Source organism: Ascidiella aspersa, chromosome 8 (assembly GCF_963924565.1).
Source record: "Ascidiella aspersa chromosome 8, kaAscAspe10.2, whole genome shotgun sequence".
Classification (NCBI taxonomy): domain Eukaryota; kingdom Metazoa; phylum Chordata; class Ascidiacea; order Phlebobranchia; family Ascidiidae; genus Ascidiella; species Ascidiella aspersa.
This window is the reverse complement of record NC_139454.1, coordinates 23,146,773-23,170,776: the sequence shown is the minus strand read 5'-3', so window position 1 is coordinate 23,170,776 and position 24,004 is coordinate 23,146,773. Positions and strand designations below refer to the sequence as shown.

Sequence of the window (24,004 nt, the reverse complement as noted above, 5' to 3'; positions counted from 1 at the left end):
GTAAAAACAAATTACTTTGTCGAAAAACACTGAATTCAAGCCGGGTCATTAAAAAACGTTTCTTAATACGTGATTTAACAACTTCAATATTTTTTGCCACCATATTCAAATGCATTAGGTAGTTTGTTAATTAAAAAAAAATGCAGAAACGACTCCAAATCCAAATCTAAATCTAATCAAGTGTCAAATTAATTTAATCAAGTTACTTTGTCCAAAACACTAGATTTTTTTTGTAACTTATTTCTTAATATATTTTTTAAGCACGCCATTCACTTACTTCAAGTCATAATTACGCTGATTTAACAACTCAATATTTTTTGCCACTACTTAAAATGCATTAGGCCCCCCTCCCCCCACTCATAACACCAAGCCGCGTTGTCGCCAGATCCTATCGGCACCGGCGAGATTTTTCGGAATTCCACGCTCGAATTTGAAAAACGAGGCGCGAAATAAGGGGCAGGAGAATTAACATTTTTGTCCAGTCGATAAAATCGCTAGTCGCATTAGAACCGTAAGCAGATATAACGAATATTTTGTTGGTCTGCGCTATTTATCCAACGATTTTTTTTCTGTGCTTGCGATAAAATCGTTCGCTTCAATCAAACGTAAAGTAGATAACGCTGAAAACGTGTTACGCCATACCAGAACGTTTTTAGATCGAGGCTTTTTGCTAACTTTTTTGATGACTCGGTAAAGCAGATTATCCTGACAGTGTGAATTTTTGCCTATAAATGTTATAACCAATAAGTTCGCAATTCACCAGTTACTCAAAAAATATGCCAACCTGGATATTTGTGCAATGAAGGTAAAATCGAAATTACGACCTCGGGAAATATGCTAGACTGTGAAAGCTGAAACACTCTAGGAAGTAAGGAATCTCCCGCAGACCATATGTAAAAGAAAGATTCTTGTTTTCGTATTAGATGATCTAAGACTGTATATAAAAACAAATAAAACATAAAATCATTATTTCTGTAAATTTTAAAGATGACTGTATGTTTTTTTCTGTTTTTATAAACAGTCTTAGATCATGCTAGACTGTGATTTAAAAATATTCCCTGCGTATTGGTTAAGGACTCGAGACTCGAGACTCGAAGGCGTTGGTATATTTCAGCATCTCCCATATGGATCTAAACGTCCAAATTGCAAATGTCCATTTTAGCAGCAGACTTAACTTTGTGCAAGTGAAAGGAATCCAACCGCGCCGTTGTCAGCGTTTTAATGCTAATATCTTAGGGAGGGGGTGATCTAATGAATGGCGCCAACCAGATTCGGGGGGAGGGGCTTCGCGTCTGCCATTGTTACGCAAACAGACGATTAATTGTCTCGCCGCCAAGACGCGCGGCGCTAATTGCAGACGTCAACAAAAAACAGCAGCAGCAACGAAGACTGCGGCGTCTCGCAACAGTAGCGATATGTAATTGCATCTAGATGCCCCATAATTGTGTCGGATTGCAGCCGATATCCGAAGCCAAGTGGTAGTATCGGTAATCGTCCGATACTTGGGTGGTATCGGTGCCGATCCGATACCAAATCAATATGGGAATTTTAGTCATGATTTGCATCCAATGCGGCGATTTACTTTCAATGATGTTTAAACTTCTTAAAACTAAAGCTATTTTTACTTAGTAACCATAGAAATTTTTCTTTGAACGTTTAAATTCAATCTTTTTGTTTCTTTTGGGCATAGTAATTACGTCATTAGGAACACTAAACACGGATCTGTTCATAATCTTCAGTAGAAAGAGAGTGGCCCAAACAAATGATAAAAGATTCATTTTTTTATTTGCAAACGTTTCTGCAAGTGCTTATGCCATCATCAGTGCGTCAACGAATTACGTCATTGGAATCAAATTTTGACATTATAACCTGAGCAAATAGTCTTTTTACGTTTTAATTCAATAGTTTTTACTTGGCCATAGCTATGACGTCACTGGTATCGGGATCTGATCACGATACTTTCTTGTCGCAAAATATCGTTTATCGGTTGCGGATCGAAACGCCAAAAGTATCGGACAAACCGAATTGCATCGCAATAAAACGTCTCACGACTGGCGAAGGGATTTCAATCCCTGTACACTTTAAACCGCGGTCCCAGTGCGCCCTGGTAATCCCCACGGGCCAGCGGCTTAACTTTGCGCAACCGCTGCTGGCTTATTAAAAGCCCTGACGGCCTCACGGACTCTGCTGCTGCTGCATTAGATCCAAACGCAGCCCTGTCTTCGCAAGGCGGATTAAAGGCCCATTAAGGTGCAGCATCAAAGCCGCATTTAACCCCGTGAAGGCTTGAGACTCGAGAGCCAAGCGCTCGACAATTGAGGGGATAAATCAAACCGGATTTGCGCGCTCAAGGGTCGTAACCCCCCGCATGCAGCCTCTATTACTTGCAGTTGGTCGCAAACCGGCTTTATTCGGCACGCTTTGCGGAGGGTCGTGTAAGATATCACCGACGGTTAAAGCCCGGAAAATTTGTAATGTAATTTTTGCCAAAAAAATGGATCATTCCTTGTATTTTCGTTTTTGATGTAGGCAAGCCATTTCCAGAGCTACTAGTGTAAGACTTTAGTTGTAAACGTTTTTCTTACTTAACTGTCCGATTCTTAAAAAAGACACTTGAGAATTTACACTTCATCATCAGTTTAAGGACGTCATTTTGTAAGAGGGTTTAGGAAAATCCTAAAACATTAAGCAGGTCATCCTCGGAGCTAAATTTTTAACATTTTTACTTAACTATGCGATACATAAACAAGCACATTGCCATTTCTCGAAAATCAATAAAGAATGCGTCATCGATTTAATGACGTCATCTCGTCAGTGGGATGTCGAGAAAAAATCACCGCTGACATTTTTTCGTCACGATCAAATTAGGTCAATTACCAATATCAACAAACCCTGTAAAAAAACAACGCAAAAAACGAAAACCAAACAAACATAGCCTCGTTGATTGCGCAGTGAGCTTCTAGCCAATCCCACTCGAATTCCAGTGTAATCCCATCGGCGCTGCTCCAAAGAATAAACACAGGGCGTTCTGCTGCTGCTTCCCTGCAGTCGTCCTGTCTGTCTGCGGCCAAGGGTCGCTGCAATAGAGGAACGTAAACACTGTAGGGCGGTCGACTGGCTTCGTGGAATAGCAGGGCTTACTGTTGTTTTGCTGAGTTGGCTCTTGGGCAACTTCACAGTCAGCTATAGTAGCGAAAGAGATTGAATAGAACCGATGTTGGGGATCCAAGTGTTATCAGGGCCGGTTTAGCTTTATACGAGGTTATACTGAACTATAATGTGTACGTTTTGCTGTTGTTTTTCTAATTTGGTTCTTGGGCAGCTTTACCGTCACCTGAAAAAGCGATAGAGATTGAATATGGACGCTGCTATTGAATCAAAGTGTTACAAGGGCCTGTATATATTTCTACAAGGTCATGCTGAACTATAATGAATACGTTTTATTGTGCTTAGTCAGCTCTCCGGGCAAGTTCGCAGTCAGATACTAGTGATAGAGATTGGATAGAGCTGCTGCTAAAGAATCAAGCTATTACGAGGGCCGGTTGACATTTATACGGGGTCAGTTTAAACTATACTGTGGTCAGTTTATTTTGCTGAGTCGGCTCTGTGGGAAACTTTGCAGCAACAACACTTTTGTAGCTTAATAGCTGGAAAATGTAGTAAGACGTAGTAAGAATATCACAGCCCATATAGAAGTAGGCGTCATTTTAAACGCTTCGAATATATATTTTTATAAGGTTTCAATATCGTTATTCGAAACGTTTAAAAATGCTACTTACTTCTCTCTAGGCTTTATTTCTCGCTACGTGTTAATACGGTTTGGAAAGTTTACAAACTGTAACTGTCCATTAAGAGTTAATTTAGCAAGGAGTACACATTTTTGCTACACATTTCTTCCCCGACGGTCCGCGTTTGCCCTTTTCGCCCCGACAAGGAACCGAACGGCTCCCGGGCCCCGCTATTTTTAGCCCACCACACGGACCCGGATTAATCCGCGATCCGCTCAAATTCGCCCGAAGTTTGTTTGCCAAACAGGCGCGATCGTAAACGAAGCGAATCCGGCCAAAAAACTGGGCGAATGTCAGCAAAAGGCCGCGCGGGGATTAGGCCTTGAGCTATTTCTAAATCCGGGAACGTCTTGAGAAAAAAACTGCGTTTCTGTAGAGGCCAGCGAACTGCGCATAACGGTATTTCTTTGCCGCGTGTTAACTGCAAACAGCCAACGGTATTAAGCGTGAATGTATTGCGGCGAGATAGGTTCGTGTCGGAGCCGTTATAATCCGCTCGCAGTTGTAAACACAACACAGCTCTGATAATATAATTAACAGTTTATTTTTTCGCTTCCGCAGTGAAAAGCGACCGTTTTAAATTGCTACCTAAGAATGTCCGATACTTGGTAGTTTTTCCGATACCCGATATTTTTTGCGAAATTACCCTGATCCGATGCCAAATTACGTCATTTGTGTGTTTAAATTAACGATTTTGATTAAATTGATAAGTAAAATTAAACGAAAGCCTGTCTTTGGCTTTTGATGTAATATTTTCTCGAAAATTCTGCTTTAAATGGATAAATCTCTACGTTTAATTTCGAATCGGATCGGCCCCATTCCTATTTCGAACAACCTAAAATAAACTCGCTTTAAACTGTATCATCCTAATATCAACCTTATGTTTTCAAAACGTTGCGTAATGCTAAGGCGTAATTTCTTGCGCGCAATTCTAACGTTTCAGGATTCGCTTTCATTAATCCTGTTGTTGTATTTGCAAGTGCGCACCTGGCGCGGCCTTCAGCAAAACGTTGCCCAGCCGGCTAAGGTTCGCGCCCGGTGCAAGCGATATCAAACAACTAGAATGCCGCACATCAAGGCGTTTAACTCGAAGGAATGTTGCTCAGGGCGTTGGCGAGGTTGTGATACCAGTTGTTCGGACATGTAAAACGGGAACTTCTAGTTGTAATAAAATTTTACATGGGCAAAAAAAATGTTTACATATAGGTAAAAAAACTTTTCATAGGACAAAAAAATCTTTACAAAGAATTTAAACGAAATTGAGTTCGAAGGTACTTGTTTTTTCCTGCAAATGACGGTTAAAAACAAACCAATGGTGAACTTGTATCTATGCTGAACACGAATTGTGTTTAGTTACTGTTTTCGAAGTTTGAAGAGTGTTTAATAAGGATTCATGTGTATCAAATACTTTAGAAATGTTGTTTCTAGACTACCCAATTCTGTTCCGAAAATGTTTAGACAAGTAAATTCAGTCTATTATGTAGTCTTAAAATAGCCTGGTAATCCGTCGAAACACGCAGAGCATTCCACATACCCAAATACCAGCACTACTTGAGTTTGGTGTTGTGTGTAATCCTGTAAGGTCTTTTGCGAACGCGAACGGCTAATCCAGCCTGGTCTATCAGTCATCGAGCTGTCTCATTAAACCACACTTTTTCCCGCTCCATTGCAGCCATATTACTCCTTGTGTATCGTTAACTCTGTAAAACACTGAAAACTGGTGCAAAACCTAGAGAAAAATACGTCTATGCCGTGTGGAATATCAACGCCTACGGACAGCAGTTTTCTGTGCGATTTTTGGACTACCTTTATTAGCATTGAGTCCATTGACAACGGCACAAGATTGCGACTCCAGCGCCTATGTTTTGCGGTATGAGGGCCGAAACCACTGCAGGTCCAGTTATGAGGGACCGCAAGGCCAACACCAGCTACACCGACACCGAATCTTCAGGTAACCTTCGATTACAGAAGGGTGATATAACATCGATTACATCTGGGTGGTATACCGCCCGTTACAACTTGAATATTGAGATATGTCTGTGGCATGCTTTTTTGAATTGTTTGGCTGAGTTTAAGTCGTTTTGTGTTTTGTACAATCTATCCGTGAGAAGTTTTTTATATAGAGCTTACATTTTAACCTCTTAATTGGTATTTGCACTGTTTTGTTTCTCAATTATATTCAAAAAACGTCGAGCGATCCATTTTAGGTTTTCAAAAATATTTAACTCTTCTTTTATACACTTAATGCACGGATCTGTAACCTAGCTTGATAATAAATTGTAAAGCCAAAAACTTCGAGTAGGCGATAACAATTTGCGTCCAATAACAATTGCGTCCCACCTTTATAAGTAATGATTTGTCGATCTACTTGATCTTTTTTGTCTTTGCAAATCATTATCTTCGTGGAAAAATCTTTGCATTTTGTTCATAAATTCACTTGCCAACCCTGCTATATCTCTTCAAGCGGCTCCGGAATTTAAATGCTCATCACTACACCCGTAGGCCACGTGTTATCAGCACCGACCAGTTGTTTATCTCAGTGGGCTGAAGGTTCCCCGCAAACATCTTGGCGCAATCTTACCCGTCGCTGATGTTTCGTCTGTGTTTGCGGCGATTAGGCCTTACACCGTTTCTGCGCAAACTCTTCGTGCTAGTTTGTTTGCGTTTTGCTGGCTGGGCGGGTTTAAGGCAAGGATAATACTATGTCTAGTATCGCATCTTTAATATGCGCTTTAGGCAGCCGGTGAAAACCAACGGGGGACTGCGCTAATTTGTTGGCGCTCATATATGGACGCTTGTCAGTCTACTGGTCCCTTTGGGACAGACCTGTAAATATAGATATCTATATATACATATGAACCATAGATATTTGTATCTTCCCCCGCTTTTAGGGGAGGTTTTTTAGAGATATTCAGATCTGCTAATTTTTTTATTCACTGATCAAAATGTGTGGAGAATTTTGGTAAAAATTGTTAAACTTTGAACAAATATAATGCTCTAAATTAAAATATTTTTAACCTTTGGAGCATAATAGTTGGAGGTTTCAGTAAGTCGTAGTAAGAATATCTAAGCCCATACAAAAGTAGATGTCACTTGCTCGTTTTTTTATTGCCTTCTTATCTGTGAGTTCACGCTTATTAACAGGTTCAAATACCCAATAAAGCCGGAAGGGTGTCGCTTTAAATTCGGGATTAAAAGCGCGCTGTCTCCGCTCGCGACACGCGGCACATATGTCGCCCATCTCTGTTGCTCTTATTAGCGACACATGTGTCGCCTATTGTGTTCCGTGTGCGTTTATACGCACCAGGGGTAATTACATTGTATTAGACCGGCGTTTCTACCTGTTGTGGGACGCTGGGCAGATGCCAGTATGCGATAAGGGTTTGTGCGTCACTGTCTTATCTGTTTGCGTGTTGTGTGACGTGTATTGGTTGCCCGGAACGTGGGTGTTCCTGTCGAAATGCTGCTATCTGGAATGCGATGCTTCCAGTTTAATAAGTTGCTGATGTTTTGCGACACGAACTAACGCCGCGCTGTTAGAAGAAGAGACATGTGACTCTATCAAGCAATCTAAAGTGTCAAGAGTGGACTAAAAGAAGCTGTAGATAGTTTAAAGTTATAAATGTCAAAAAATGTCAGAAAAATTTCGATTTGAACGTCCAAAAAATTTGCCTAACAACTGGAGGTACACTTCGTAACGTTAAAGTAAATTTGAGCCTAATAACCTAAATAAAGTGCTTTTAACGTTTTGAAATTTAGAATTTTAAATATTAGGATAAAAAAGACGTAATTTCGGTGTCGGGCCGATACTTTTCGTCCAAAATATCGGGTATCGGTATCCGAAAAAAAAATCGAGAGTATCGTACAACGCTATTCCGCAGTGTTGATCGTCTTTCTTCTTAGCATCAGCACTAGCAGTTACACCGGCAATAAAGCAACAAAATTGACCACCGGCCGCTAATTCGTCTAATCCCCAACCAGCACCGGCCATCACATCAAGTCGTTTCACTGGAAGCGGTGATCTCTCGATCTCTTCCGAGTGCTTTAATCACCTTACGCGCTTTCCCCGGTGATGAGAAACCGCCGGCCAAGCGACGAAGACGGCCGCCAGCCCGGGGCCTCGTGATTCCTAGAAGGCGCATGAAGCACTGATCACTGCCGTACAACGGCTCATTCGGCTTGGCGCAACTGTAGCTACAACTACTGCTGCTTCTGCACGCTTAGAGTGCAGAGTAGGTTTCTTTGATAGCTTGTGGAAACCGTATATACCGCGCAGTAGTTGTAGCTACAGTCGCGCAGAGCCGGATAAGCCGTTATACGGCAGTGATCAGTGCTTCATATGTGTGATCAGTGCTCAGTGCTTATATTTACCGCACGTTAGAGTGCGAATCCGGTTTCTTTGCCAGCTTGGAAACCAGAAGGCGCATGAAGCACTGACGAATGCCGTATAACGGCTTATTTAGCTCTGCGCAACTGTAGCTTTAACTACTGCTGCTGGTGCTGCTTGCTTAGAGTGCAGAGCCGATTTCTTTGCTAGCTTGTGGAAACCGTATATACCGCGGTGGTGTAGACCCGTGGGACGCTCAGCAGATCCAGCAGCCAGCCAAGCCAGCTCTTGTTAATTGGAGAAGCGTGACAGTCTGTCCTCTCGCTTCTACCGGCCAAGAAGCCCTGAGAGTTGGCTTGGCTGGAAGTTGTTTGATGTAGCGTGAACTGGCAATTCGATACGGAAGGCGCCGGGGTTTGGATTTTTAGTTAAGCCCCCCGGAAAAATCAGTCTGTACTCTCTCCTTAGTTAGTTGAGGGCTGCAGTCAATTAGTGCGATTTATTTTGTCCGACAAGTGCATTACAATGGCAGTAAACTTCCTGCCTTAAACAGCTCGTAAGTCTTAAGTAAGTTAGTTGGTAGTTTGCATACAAAACAAAACAAAAATGCAATGCCAGACTTCTATTAGATCTTTTCAAAGTCAGTGTTATATATTTGAAAACAATATTTCGCCGAGATTAACATCATGAACTTGGGTAGATTTAAAACCGCCGGTCCTATTTTGTAAATTTTATTGATTTTTCACTTGCAGCTTAAAATGCGGTAGAGTTACTTTTCCAGCTTTACTCGAAATTCTGGTCTGAAAAATAGTCTTAAAAGTCGGCCACAGAACCAAAAAACGGCCCTCTAAAAACAAGGCCATTCAGGGGAGCCGCGACTCACAGATTTGTGAGCATGCCAGTTATGCTAGCGCGGTGGTATGGTTCAACGGACGCCGTTTTGGTTCAGTGTCGCGCGGGGCGTCACCGTGTCGCGCACTCCAGTCAGCGCGCGACATCGATCTCCCCCTCAAACTCGGGGGTACGTGGGGACCCTTGGAGGGGCTGGGAAAAAAATTAGGGGCTGAAAAATAAGGCAATGCAAATTCAAAAAAGTCATGTCACCAATTAAAAGAGTGTCGAAAATTAAAAAAGAGTGTCGCAAATTGAAAAATAATGTCGCAAATTGAAAAATAATGTCGCAAATTGAAAAATAATGTCGCAAATCAAAAATAATGTCTCAAATTAAAAAACAATTCGCAAATCAAAAATGGCGTCGTTTTCGCTATAGCGACTAATTTCTGTCTAACCTAGGTTATAAGCCAACTGAAACCTAAATTGACTAGATCGTTCTACTGTGTTTAGTTTTGTTAGTAGTTATATTTCAGTTACGTCCAACAATAAAGGATTAATTATACGTTAAAATGAAAATCAAGGATTAAAACAGGGTCTTTGGCGTGTCGCACAAACAAAGAGCTTAATGGCTTTTCACGCAAGTCTATGGGACAACAACCACTGCAAATCGTACGAGGTCTTATTGTGACGGCCTTAAACGTGCTGAAGAGGTTTATCATAAGAAGCTTGGCATGTTTGGGCTAACTTTCCCATCCGAAAACAAGTCAGATTGTGCCTAGCTGTTGTTTTTCGCTTTACGCCACCCTATAATGCCAGTTGACGCAACGTTTTTAAGTAGAGATGCATACGCAACCCTATTTTAATCGTATTTATTATTCCGCTTTAAATTGAATTAACCTAGAACGTTAAAAAAATGTTTGAAATAGATGCTCCTTTTTCAAAATAAACCTGTTTGGGCACACTATGTTATGTACGGATCTGTAATGTAGCTTGATAATGAACTGTTAAGCCAAAAAGGTGGATTAGATCGACATCATTCTGATTTAGACGTTTTGAAAATGCACCTGTACCATCTTCAGTCAATGTGACAATGCCTCGACCCTTTTGGCTTTGCAATTCATTATTAAAACACACCTTTATCTTGGAAATTAGCGAAAAAAATAAGTCGATTAATTTAATTAAAATAAACAAAAAACAACTGAGAATAAAGCACACCTGAACTAACGAAGCCAAGCGTTCTTTTCAGAACCGGCCGGTCAAATTGGGCCTTCGGGCCGTCGCGTCAAAGCTAAGATTAATTGCCTCATTTGCGCGACAATTCACTCGTTTTACGGCCTGTAGAGTGCTTTCGTTGCCCGTTGAAAAGCGCTGACGTATTTATTTTCCGCGTAAAGCAGTTGTTGCTTTGCAGACCACCACCGTAGGCAAGATTATAGGAAGTTTTTATTTTGAACGTTGCTAAAAAGCAGTAAAACGCTTCTGCCAACTCTGAACGTTCTGAAAATGCTGTGAAACTCTTTTTGAAACATTTTACCTCTTCTCTCAACGTTTTAAGCCTTGATGAAAGTATAAAGTTTTTTGTGGATTTCTCAGTGCGACATTCTTGCTGCTGTTTTAAAACCTGTAATTTGTTTTACCTCTTAATTATGGTGTGAACTCTTAAAACATTTTGCCTCTGCTCTGAACGATTAAACGACTCCATGAAAGCCTAAAGTTTTTGCGGATATCAGTAACTCTATTCTTGCTGCTCTTTAAAAACACTTATCTGGAATATTGTTTACCTCTGAAGAACGCTTCTGAGAATTTCTGGGAGCCTAAAGTTTCGCGGATATAAATACGTGGTCGTTTCTGCTGTTTCAAATCGCACCTGGAAGGTTGTTTTACTTCCTTCAAACACTTCTTAAAAGCAACGAATTTAAGGATTCAGTGCTCTGCACTGCTGCTGTTTCGATCCACAAGAAAAAGAATAATTCCTAGGGGAGCTTTCTCTGAGCGCCGGGGTGCCCTGTCTTCCGCTGGAACCGGGCGGCCAGGGGTCGGGCGGCGCCGAAAGCGCCAAGATCGGCCTCGAGACCAGCTTCGGCGCCGGGCCATGCGCCCAGCGCGAAATGGCGGTCGCAGCGGAGCCGCAAGACGGCGGCGCCCTGGTGCGTCTCACCGATACAGGGGCCGACAAGCTACAAATCGTTCTGCGGCATAACAGGCCCCTCATTTCCCGCAGAGTTAGTTTGGACGCGGCTGCAATGTCGCGCCAGCGCTCGCCGGCAGTTCAGGCTCTGTTCGACTTGAAACGCGTGCGTTGGCGCCATAGCCTGGTGCTGCCGCCTTCTGTGAGTTGCCTACAAGAGGAAACTGCCCCGCCCGCGCCTCTGCAAGGTGATACCGACGTTTTTGAAATGGGGGGGGTGATGTGTGGGGGGGGGTGACAGTTAGATTGCTTTCATACGTCACAGTGGAGCTATTTACGCGTGACGGTTGTGCAGCAGAGACGCGGTTAGATTGGTAGACTTTTTTCATTGACTGCTTCTGAATTTTAGAGGTTTTGGTTTTGCAAATATTCAACATAAAAATTAACTAATGACACCCCGTGTTGCCCTATGGTGGTTATTGCTGAAGTTGTGTGCTAATTGGTGAAATTCTGAGGTATGTCTTTGAGATACTCGATCGACTAACGATTATCGCCCGATTGTTGTTTTTTGTCTTAAATAAGCCAGTTTCCGACGTATTAATACCAGTTATACTTTCACGCGGATTGCTGTAGTCTTTAATTTCTAGATTTAGATTACAAGGGGCCGAGGTTATTTTGTTTTGTATTGTCTGTTTTTTTTTATTGGTACGACTTGACTCAACCCGGTGTCATCAGTCAACTTTTACGACTGAAAAGCATTTGGGGACGGGATACTTGCATTGGGCATATTGGTTGGAGGTTTCAGTTAGACGTAGTAAGAATTTCAAAGCCCATATAGATGTGGGTACTGGGTAGCATTTTCGAATAACTCTATGAAAATAAATAACAAGTTAGTCCAAACGTTCAAAATGCTACCTACTATAACATGAGCTTTGGTAGTCTTACTACCTTAATACTGTGATGATGATTTTCCGCTCTATGTAATTTGTACAGTACAAGCCTAAAAATTGAAATTACATTGAGAACTTTGTTCCCAAAGAAACAAATCCGTAGCGTCTTGTTCAGGCTTTATTGTTGATAGAACCCATCCGCAGTCACGTTTTGAACCCGGTAAAATCTCCCATCCAACAATAAGGACAGGTAGTGTCTTGAAATGCATTGCTTTGCGGGTAGATCTAAGCCGCCTTTCAAACGGTCCGGTTTTCCGCTACAAGGCGCGCTTATATCTTCCAACTAAACGTTCCTAAATGATGCGATTATGTACCACAAATGCAAGGACTGTTTAGTGTTGCTTCAGTAAACATAGCCCGACCGACCGGCGTTCACTGTAGACTGTTAATAGCGTTCCTGCGGTAATGAACGTGGTGGAATTGTAATCTGCGCACTTTGCAGATTTTTTGTTGCAAACGCACGCAAAAACGGATTTTCGATGCTGATACGTTCGGTGTCTTTAATCAGATCGTTTAGATATCTTTGGCTTGCAACTTGAAATTCCAACACCTTGTTATTACCATTTTATTTATTTATAAAACGTTCACCAATTTAAGTAGGTAACCGTATTTCTATCTTGAGTCCCAAATTTAAACAACAATGCCCTTTAAATCAAAAAAACATTTTTTTTATTTTAAAAAGCTAAAAGTAATCCCTTTATTACTACTTAGAGAAGTAAAACTTGTATTTCGGTCATACCACAAAAAGTAATTTCTAGTAGCAGTCGTCATACGTTTGTCTGTGCCCTTGTCACTACTACTGTCCGTGTGTCCGCCAGATCTAAAGGAATTCCACTTTCTGGCCGGCAACACCAAGGGCTGCCGCTTGTACGAAATACAGTCGAGCAAGGCAAAAGGCCTCCATCGGGCAAAGTATAGAACAGTGGCCTGCCTTAACTCGGGACGACGTCATAGAGGTACTCATGCCTGACTGCACGGTTTAGTGGTCACGTGATGACGTCATGTTGTCTGTTTTTACCCTGTCTTGTTTTAATCGATGTCGGGCCTTGTTGTTTGTTTTTGTTGTTGTTGTTGTTATGTTTTGCGGCTAAATATTAAGTTTGAGCTGTGGGATGTTGTTTTTCGTGTTGTTCCTGTCACGGTTCACTGGCCACGTGATGACGTCATGTTGTCCTTTTGTCTTGTTTTCTGTGTTGTTTTTGATATGTTTTGCCTCTAGAAAGTGAGTTCGAGTTGTAGGATGTTTTTTTGTGCGTGTTTCCTAAAGTGTACAGTCGGCGGTTCGCGGAATGTCGGTTGAGTGTTGCTAGTTTTCTTCACATTTTTCCTGATCGGTGCCTTGTTTTCGTGCATCCCAGTTTGTATGTTTTCACTTTATTTTAGGAAGCTTGTAAGTTTTCCTTTTATTTATCTTATCTAGACACACTCAACATTGTCTGGCCCAGGATCGCCTAACTTTTCTCGTAAATGTCGGTTAACTGTAAGGCCTGACCATCGCGGGCCGAATAACTGTTAAGATTTACAGATAATAAAGTTATTAACTCAAAGAAGGGAATATAAATAACTATGCAATAACACCTGTAGTTGGGCCTGAATAAATTGTCGGTTAAAATTTCATTAAGATTTAGTTTTGAATTGCATTGGACACCATTTTAAGTGCAGTTCATCTTCATTAAGGAAATATGCCGCGGGCCGGATTAATTGACTTGCCACGTCGTAGTTTATTGGCCTCTGGACTAGTCTTAACCAGTCACAAGCTTTGAAGGCACCAACAGCCTTGTAATGTTTACATTCAAATACTTCTTCGAACAAACGACTAACTATGACGTAACAATCCAGGTATCTCGTCAAGCGACACGCACCGCTCCTCGGTTCGCTACGAGCCCGTCGCGGCCGACAGCTTCGGGGCGCCGCCGTCGCCTGGCAACCACCCTAGCAACCGCCGCCAGTTGCTTGGCAACGCGTCATCGGAGAGCGACCTTGACGACGATGACGTCATCCGGGATCTCGATGACGTAGTTGACCGCGAGGAGGAACAGCGACCTTTGAACACGAGAAGAAGGATGTCTTCTCCTCTGCTTGATCAGAGGATGACTTCTTCGTCTTCTTCTTCTTCCCAACAGCCCCTCCACTTTGGAGGAAGACGTGGCTCCTCTTATATGGCGAGAGCAAACTCCGGCAACCTCCTTGTTCCAAAATCCGGTGAGTTTTTTTATGAGTTTAGGAGTGAATTTGAAAGAGGGGGAGTTTAAATAGAATGCGCATTGTCAGGGACAATGAAACTTTATTTAACTTTTTACAAAGATAATAGTCAACTTAATAAATATATAACATTATTTAAACGTCTCCCAACAACCGTCGTAATGTAATTTTCTTTGTGGCTAAGTTTGGACAATGCAATGCCTTCTGTGGAATAATGACTAGAAGTTGTAGTTAAGATAAAAAATTAATTTGTATACCTGCAGTAACCTGCCCATGTATTCGGATGATATTGCGGTCAAGGAGCGGCTGACTTTGATGACCTAACGGTCTTGCGCTGCTCCCTGGGAATTTACTTCCCTAACAATATACATATCTATCTATCTAAAGTTGTAGTAAAACGTAGAATGAATATCAAAACCCATACAGAAGTAGGTATCATATCATTTTGTGAACGTTTTGGATAATTCTTAGTTCCTTTTTAACACTGTCGTTGAATATGCCGAAAATCTTTAGGAAATATTTAAAACGTAAACAAAATAAAATGCTGACTACTTCTGTATGGCCTTTGACATTCTTACTACGCCAAACTACAACCTCAAGTATCTTAAAATTTAATAGAAACGTTCATAAAATGCCAGCTATCTTGCTATATGGGCTTTGATATTGATTGAAAATCCACAAAGGCCGTGCCCTGGTGTTCTGTTTCATTCTAACGTTCGCGGCTTATTGGTGTAACCCAAGCACTTAGGGCAACTGTTACCCGACCGAGCGCATCAATAATGCAGGTCAATTTAATATCCTTTAAACGCTATTGGCACCGTTAATAATTTGCACCCACGCTTGTTGGTGGACTACAAATGTATGATTTACTGTCTCTTCGTCGCATTGGCGACCAGGGGGGGGTACGAAGCCACCAATTAGGGGGCGTGAAAATAACGTAATTGTCGGCAATTTGTTCGTCGTAATAGAGCTAAAATAGTCCAGGGTGCTTCGCGACCTTTTTGGTCCCCAAGCCAATGGTCCCTAAGGTATTGAAAGGGTAAAAAACTAAGTCGCATCTGTGATTTAAATCTGCCAAAATTTGAACTGCCATAAATTAAGACTGAATTATTGAACCATGGGCAGTTTTGCCTGTACAAAAGCGACTTCCTTCAATTAATTGCGTATGACTTTAAGTCAAGTTTGGATAATCACGTAACAATGTTGGGTAGCGGCCGTCTTACGCAAATTGAGCTCGTTGCAATAAAAAACGCGTCGATAAGGGGCGTGAAAAGAGCGTAATTGTCAGCAGCTTGTTGCGTCGTTACAGCGCGGAAATAGCCAAGGGTGTTTCGCGACCTTTTCTGTAAGCGCTCTTCATTGCTTTTCGCTGTAGGAGGTCGTGACATTTGTCCCCTTTGCAGCAGCCAACAGGTGCAAAGTCGTAAATCAAAGTAGCCACGTCTCTGCGTGCCTTCGACTTCGCAAAAGGGTTATGACAGCAGTTTATAACCGGGTCATTCGTTTTGCTAAGCCTATAACACGATTATGGCAGCAGTTTATTACCGGTTTCTATAACACTTAGTGGAACCAAGATCCAATTTCAGTTCATCTGTGTTCCATCCAATTTTTTGCATAAATATTTTGGAGAGAAGTTTAAACGCACATTTTACCCTGTTGGGAAATATCTACTTAACTTTGGTTTCGTGTTATTAAAAGGCAAGGACCGTTTAGGAAAAGTGACTTTTTAGTAACATTTTTGTATTTTCGGTAACTTCTCACAACTGGCTCATCAACTACAGATTTAAGAAGAAAGTGAATATAATTCACCACTAGAAGCCAAGAAGAATGTAGTATGAATAAATCTTAAGATATTGGTTGGAAGTTGTAGATAGACGTACAATGAATAAATCCATACAGAAGTAGGTACCAGTTGTGAATGTTTCGAATAAATCTTAAGACAATGACTGGAGGTTCTAGTTGGTCGTAGAATGAATACCAAAGCCCGTATACAGTTAGTTTAGTGAACGCCTATTTTGTTTCGACTAGCAGCTGTCTGGCCTACCAAGCCAGCACACTGATCGATCGCATAAGCCTGCATATTGGAACCGGGTCCCGTATCGCGTGTATGCATTGCATCCCGCTGGGTTGTGGTCCCTTCCCTAGTCGACCACGTTATTAGCACGCCACCTGCAACCCGCTGTAGTAATTAGGGTTTTGGATTTCGCTTATGATGACCATATAGGCGCGAACCCGTTCAACGCACACGCTGCGCATTCGCTCTTATATTGCCGGTTCGATTCCCGGTCGATTTCAGTTGCTTTTGCGTCAGAAACAGTTGTGACTGTCGAAGTGTGAACGCTCTCGGGAATTTAATTCAGCCGAAAACTTGTTGTGCAAATCGTTCTTGGAAGAAACGACATTTAAAGGTTTGCTCTAAATTTTCGTTTGCACTGTGTTTAACGCAGTTTAACAGATGTTGTTGGACTTGTGTTTGTTTTTTATGTTTTATTTCGGAATCATCAGCGCGTACAGCAGAAGGAAGTATATTCTCGTAGAAATTTAATAATTTGCCGTTTGAAAAGACTGTTTGTACATTTCTGTTAACTTTTCTGTATAAGTAACTTTCTAGGTTAAACGATTGCTTTGGCTTAAAGTGTAAGGTTATGAGGGTATAGCAATCGACAGGGCACGATTTACCAGCAGAATGAATAGCGGTTCACAAAACAGATGGGTTTCAAATAGCCACGATAACTGATGGAGCGCCTCATCTATTAGCATAACAGATAACGCCAGTTACTCTACACTCACTGATCTATTAGCAGCGGGCAAACAAAACGCATCGTTCCTAAAGGTCGCTTTACGGTAAAGATATTAACAGAAGCGGTGGCCAATGTGCATATTTGCCTTGAATAATCTCTTCTTTGTGTCGCGATGGGACAGGTGTGTCCTGCGTTGAACGAAAAATCGCTGTAGCCCCGCTTTCCCCCTTGTACTTTTATTGTGCGCGGAGCGAAATTACGTGACCCAACGCTTGGAATTCGCTCGGCGCGACGCAAAATCGAACAAGCGCTGCAAATTTGATCGATCCCTTTGCTAATCGTTGTGTAAATAGCCCCGGAACCCCAAAAGGGGTGCAACAGCCCCATGTTGCCCCCCAGACCGAGAACAAGCCATTGTTTAGAAGATTAGGCCCCATTTTGGGTTTTAATGTATTGTTTGGTGGCAATTTTTTAACCTGTGTTTATTTATTTACTCTTTCGGTGTAAGTTGGGAAGTTTTGAAAGGGATAATTTTGCCAATTGTATGAACTGATGCTATTTTTATGCTGAATAGCAAAAGTCTTGTCCTTATAAAATTGTCATGTTTATTTTCTGGAAATGTTATGTTATTCGTGCCTTGATTATTCATTAATCAAAAAGTAGTATTCATTTAAATTTTATTTTCACAAAAAAAAAATTATTCGCGTGTTGTTTATTCAAAAATCAAAAGGTAGTGTTATTACTTTAAATTTTAATTTCTTGAAAAAAATATTCGCGTGATGTTCATAGTATTAGTGAATTTCACGACTTGACCAATATTAATAAATCGTTTCTGAGTAATGTAAAATGGTAAGGACCGATGTTGTAGGAGCAAGAACTCAGTTGATCGATTGGGTCGAAGTTGCGACCCTATACGCGGGGTTTGGGGGTAATGCACCCCCCTGCCAACATGTCTGGCTTGTTACAGTGATGCATTGACGCAACCCAACACCCCAGTAAAGCAACGGGGCCGCTGTTCGATCGATTACTTTCTCAATGCGCATCCAAATTTCCAGAGCCTGCCGTAAACTTTTAAAAGCCTAATTAAGTTGTTATAAGCGAGATCGTACGGTATTTTGTGAAAGTCGACTTCCAATACATTTTCTCTTGGCCTTGAAATGCACATTCTTTGCGTATATGTTTTATTAAGTGAAGTAAAACTTACTGGCGTTGAAAATTCTCTAGTTATGTAAAATGACTGGCGAACTAGTTTTTTATTTCCAAACCTGGATGTTTTGCCAACATTTTTTTACTCAGTTTTCGACAAACACTCTTGTCCTTAGTGAATTTAACTAATAAGGAAAAGAAAATGTTTAGTTGTTTGCACAACAAAGGTGAATTGCGACCCTATTTTGGTCATTTTTAACGAATTTCGTTACTCTACCACAGCAAACAATTCTTTGGGCCAAAGAATCTTGATATTTTAAAAATGAGAAAAAAAACTGCATTACTTAGATTTAAACCTCCTATCCAAAATTCACACAAGCGTAGCGAAATAAGCGAATATCCTTTTGAATAACAGATTCTGCCTGAATGCGAATGGTGAAAACAAACGATCCTGGTTGCACATCAATGATAAAGATCAAAATAAGCCCAGAACTTAGTAAACCAAAAATCAATTTGTTTGGATGTTACATGACAAATATATTTCGCTACTAAAAGCAATGCTTTTTTTCATGTAACATCCAAACAAATAGATTGTCGGTTCATTAAGTTCTGTGCTTAGTTTAATCTTTAAGTGTACCCAATTTATTTAACTAAATTTTGAAATGATATATTGTAAAAAAATTTGCCTGTCCCATTGACTTCACGATTTTTGTTTTTCACCCCAGGGGCCACCTCATCGTCCAACGACCCCCGTCATCACCCCGGCCTCCCCCGAATGGGAACAGGGGCGATGCAACAACCCTCTATGACGTCACAGAACAGCGTGGCCGCCTCCTCATCACTGTACAGCCAGCAGGTAAAAAGTTAGCAGTGGAAAACAGTATTAGGGTCAACTTAACATGAAAATACGCGATTGAGAGTTTTAGACTATGGAATTTAAACGGTATAATGGTTACCTAAAACAGAATGTTTCAAAAGTGATATAAATTCAGCACTCTATTTAAGGAAATTACATCCTGAATCTCCGACAGGAAAACGATGGTGATTTTCAGTTGTGTTTTTTTGCAAGGGAAACATTTTGCGTTTGCTTTATAGTGTGTTTTTTTTTTATGCCCATAATGTATAAATTTTTTTATGCCCATAATGTATAAAAACATATTTATTTTTTCAGTTTAATTGATTTGCGTCATTTGACATATTTTTTTAATTGTACCACTTAGACAATTATAGAAAAAAAATTATGTATATATTAAATATATATATTGAAATAAAATTTAAAATGTACGAGTTCTAGGTTACAGAGACATAATTTCTTTGTTTAGCGTCTCAAACTATTTTATTTGCCCCTGCACCTTAAAAAAAAATATTTGCCCCCCGTTTTAGACCCCCTCATCCGTGATGACGTCACGCGTGGCTGCCCCCCTGACCCCCGAAACTGACCAGTACGACCCGGTGGTGACCACGACCCTTAAGCCTACTTATGAAGTGGACGAAACCGGGATGTGGAATTTCAGCCGAGGAACCGACAGCGACAGGTTAGTAAAAAACAGTGTTCTGGGAGTTTTATTATTTTTTTGTTTTTTTTGATATTCTATGATTTGTAGGATTAGGGTCCCGAGTCGAGTAACCTTTTTCATAGTATGGTTTATTTGTAGTTTTTAGGCTAAGGCCGAGTCGTAATCCAAAAATCAGAAATTTGAGGCGATTATTTTTGATAAATTGTGCACGAGTCCAACGTAAGACTATTCACTTTGTCTTAGGATGGTTTTATTTTATTTTTATAATTTAAAAAATGTTGTTTTTGAATTGTGATTTGTAGAGTTCCTAAAGTATATAAGGTTAAACGTTCATAGGAAATACTTCGATGTTTATAAAAGCATCTTACTGAAAAAATTTTTTGTAATGGGTTCAGTTTGAAAGTAACAACATACGTCTTTTTTTGCTCTTTTTCGTTGTCCGTGTTTCACCAGAATAGGCACAGTTTCGCGTAAAGTCGTTTAAAATCGCTTACCATTCCCTGCAAATCTGGGCGAGTCAAAATAACTCGCTTCGAAGCCGCTCCGAGTTTAGCCTTAGATACAACGTTACCGGGTTGGATTTCTTCGATGTGGTTGGCTAATACGGGCGGGGGTAAGGTGACGTCATTACATAGCGTATATCGCAACACTTTCCGATCGGATGAAAATACTTGCGGCCTGGTTCGTTGAAAATGCTGCCACCTGTCCCTGTTTACGACTGTACTTAGAAAAGGTTTCAAGACGCCCGCTATGCTTGGGAATTTAAACGGTTGGTTGAACTACATTTAATCTATAGTACGCTTGTAATATAAGCCAGAAACTTCACAGTATGATTGGTCAGATACTATATTTAAAAAATGTTTTGCGTTATTTGTGTTGTAGGTTTAAATAAACTTTTGCTTTTTCCATAGTTGTTGGTCCAACCGTTTAAAACATTATGTTAGGAGACATGATAAATTTTCGATAAATCAACGGTACCAAAATGTGCTCGACAAGACTAAAAATTTGAAAACCACTACCTAGAATTTTAACACAAAGTGATGATTAAGCTTCGACGTTTTTTTAGCCTAAAATATCCCCCCAATACTCTTTATGTTTCTTTGTATCGTAAAAACTGTTAAGATGACGTTTTCCATGACACGGCCATCATGCTTTTTGGTGCAAGAAAAGCCAAGTAACTGAAAAATCGAAACTCCGGTCACGCGAATGAATAATTAACGAGCGAGAGTTTGTACGACCCAAGTTTTTTATGTACAGGTAGCGTCCTTAATCTAACCTGTGTAATGCTGTTTTGACATCTTTATCAATTCCACGATCCTTAATATTTGTCTCCTGTTTAAAACGCTGTGCGTGATACTGTAGCAGATTAGCGAGTAGTTTTAAGCAAATGTGCGTATGGGCTTTTCACAGTGTAAAGTTGTCACTCTGGGACGGTTATGGTTTGATAAGGTCTTCAAATATATTTGCCAAATCCCATTACTGCTGTATCAGCCTGTATGTATTAGAACTCTACTGTATACTCGAACTGTTTTCTTCGGACATAACTGTGCAACGCGTTATTTGCATTGGAAAACACGTATTCTTCAAATTTGCGCAACTTTCTTAATTGAGTAACCGTCCTACCGACCGTAAGGAGTTATTGAAAAACTTGGCTGGGTCCAGGTTTAAATGTGGGAAACTAACCAATTTTCCGTGTGATGGGTAAAAATCTGCCATAATCACAGCAAATTCACAACAATCCTGCTTTTTAGGATAGCTAGATAAATCATCGATTAATATATTTCGTACCGTTGATAAAGTAAAGTTTAATGTGGAGTTTCTAAAACCTTTTTTCGAAGCGACTTAAATATGAATCGTAACTATAACAGCGAACAGTTGGCGACCAAATTTGGTTCACGAAATGTTTTGTAAGCGTACTAAGCATAATACATCAGCATATATTTCCCAAATTGTGCAGCAAATCTGCTCACAACCCATATCGACAAATCTAACCACAGAAAACCACTGCAGTCGGCGACCTAACCAAATCAAACGGCCTGGGTCGCGTCCCATAGGTTGAGAAACACTGCTTTAATGCATCATAAAAGATGGCGCCTGTCACAGAGGATCGGAAAAATCTCGAAGTCTTTCGATCACGTTGATAGGTCTACTTCGTCGCGCAAAAGATCGCCCAAAGCATTGTGGCGCAACAAACAAAGCCTCTACGTCACTCGGGAACGCGATAATCTTTCTGTTTTGACGCTGCCGACTTCGCGGGCGCGATAGGAATCTAAAGTCGCCTTTTAGTGACTATATTCTTTGGTTTGGAGACAGTTGCAACTTGAAGTTGCGATCCCAAAAATCCACAATGGTCGTTTTGGAATAACGCGTTAAACTCAAAAATATCTGCTTGTGGTAATTTTTTTTAATGTTAAAGGACTAAGTCACGCCATTTTCAAAAACAGTCCAAAAAATGTGAATATAAATTGTTTTGTTTTTAAAACACTTACCAACCTGTCCTAAGTTGTTTTATTTCACCGTGCAGAACAACATAGTTGCTAAAAATGGCTTCAATAACATCAAAGCAGACTCGTTCAAGTTTAAGAGGATATACAAATTAAATCGGATGGTTAGGATTTTTTGCTGGTTTTTGATTTAGTTAAAAATAAATCATTCAAGCGCACTTTATTTAGTTTCAACTAAAAAAGTAACAATACAACTATTTTTTTTATCAGTGCCGCATGGTTAAAAATTTTGGTTCGAAATCAGACCGCCACAAATGGTGCGATCCCAAAAAACAAGATGGTCGATTTTCAAAAAAGTGCGCTTAGCCGGCGAACGTAACAACCCAACTAAAGCCCTTAACTTCATGAATAAATCAACACCAAGAAACTGTCGGGCAAGGTTAATCCCTTAGCACTCGCTGGCGAGCCAATTGACCTGTGGTCACCCTCTGGTCATTGGTGTCCAGCTGCGTGATCTAAACGTGCTTGGGGTCATTGGAGTCACGTACATGCAACGCACCACTTACTGTCTAAAGCACATGTAACTGGATCTTAAGCCGTGTTTTGCATTTTTTTGAAACCGATTCCAGCTGTTTAATTATATGCTGACACTGTTTGGAACATTGGGGTCCGTTTGTGTTTAATAACCCAACTAGTTGTCTAAACATGCCTGTAAAATACCGTATCAATAGTGTGTTGTAAACAAGTCATTTGTGAAATGGCTTAAAAGTCAAGTCATTTAAATAACCAACAAGTCACGTCCCAGTCCAATCATAATTAGAGCAAGTTAATTTCAAGTCAAGTCAAGTCATTGTCATAAACGCCGAACGTTTGAATGAAAAATTGGTGAATCTATAAAGAATAACAAAAAAACAAAAGAAAGCAAATTGTTTTATGTGCATGAACTAAGCTAAACAGCCCAATTTTTTTAAGTCAATTACTTCAGTCATTACAATACTGTCGATAGTAAATTTAGTCCATCGAACGGACTGAAGTTACCCGCAAGCAAGTAAGGACAAAACTATTACTTAAGCCGATTGCACTCATGCGTAGTTCAACCGGTGGTTCGCCAGCCTTAATGAGGCGATCAACTAATGGGTAACCCTACCCCTACACGAAAGCACCACTAGAAACCGGGGGCACTGGACAACGGTCACCCACTCCCTCTGGGGCTGTAATTTATCACCCTTCGCGCTCGACTGGTTGCAGATTAACCCCAAGGCCACGCTCTGGTGATTTTTAGAGATTTTTGGGGGTCTCGGCGAATTGAATTTAGGCTGGGTCTTCTTCACGCTTTGCATTGTGCGTTTTGCCAAAGGTGGCATTCTTATGCATTCGACCATATCGAATATCGAATATACACTGTTGGGTTGGGCTTTAAATTAGATGTTTTGTCTGGCAACCTGCGCCGACAGTCCACTGCGCCGTTACCAAGGGACATGGTTAACGTATTTTCTTTGCTTTTGGGGCGAAATTTTTAATCCGACTTTTGACTTTTTTTTTAAATGGCCATTTTTTTGTTTTAACCTTAGGGAATTTTCTGGATCAAAAGTTATTTTTTGGCCAAGATCAGTTGTTTCTGTCGAACTTTCTGAGGCTATTATATTGGTCTCTATTAGCAAAGAATTAAATCGTGGTGTGTATTGTGGTGTGTATTGGACAGCAGGATTGCCGAATGTTTGCCGCCGACATATTTTCGCGTTTTATATCTCGTGTAAGACATGACGTAATCAGTTTTTAAAACGTTCGTTTTTCTCGGTTCGACGCAAACTCAATCCACGAAACGCTGCTTACGATATTTATTTGCTTTTGGGGCTTGTTCAGATCAGAACTTTGTCCCCAGTTTCTGGGGCCGGGGGTAGAAACCCCAACGTGTCCAAAACCTACA

At 40.7% G+C, this 24,004-nt stretch overlaps 1 protein-coding gene across 1 annotated transcript in view; it reads left to right on the top strand.

Annotated features, from left to right (window-relative positions):
- The window catches only part of LOC146136931 (teneurin-3-like), a 135,569-nt gene that overhangs the window by 71,076 nt on the left and 40,489 nt on the right, over positions 1 to 24,004 (top strand). The window contains exons 5-8 of the mRNA XM_083396289.1: positions 12,846 to 12,983; positions 13,867 to 14,229; positions 18,842 to 18,972; positions 19,500 to 19,651. Of these exons, the coding sequence (XP_083252415.1) occupies positions 12,846 to 12,983; positions 13,867 to 14,229; positions 18,842 to 18,972; positions 19,500 to 19,651 (784 nt within the window). The remainder of the gene's footprint in view (positions 1 to 12,845; positions 12,984 to 13,866; positions 14,230 to 18,841; positions 18,973 to 19,499; positions 19,652 to 24,004) is intronic.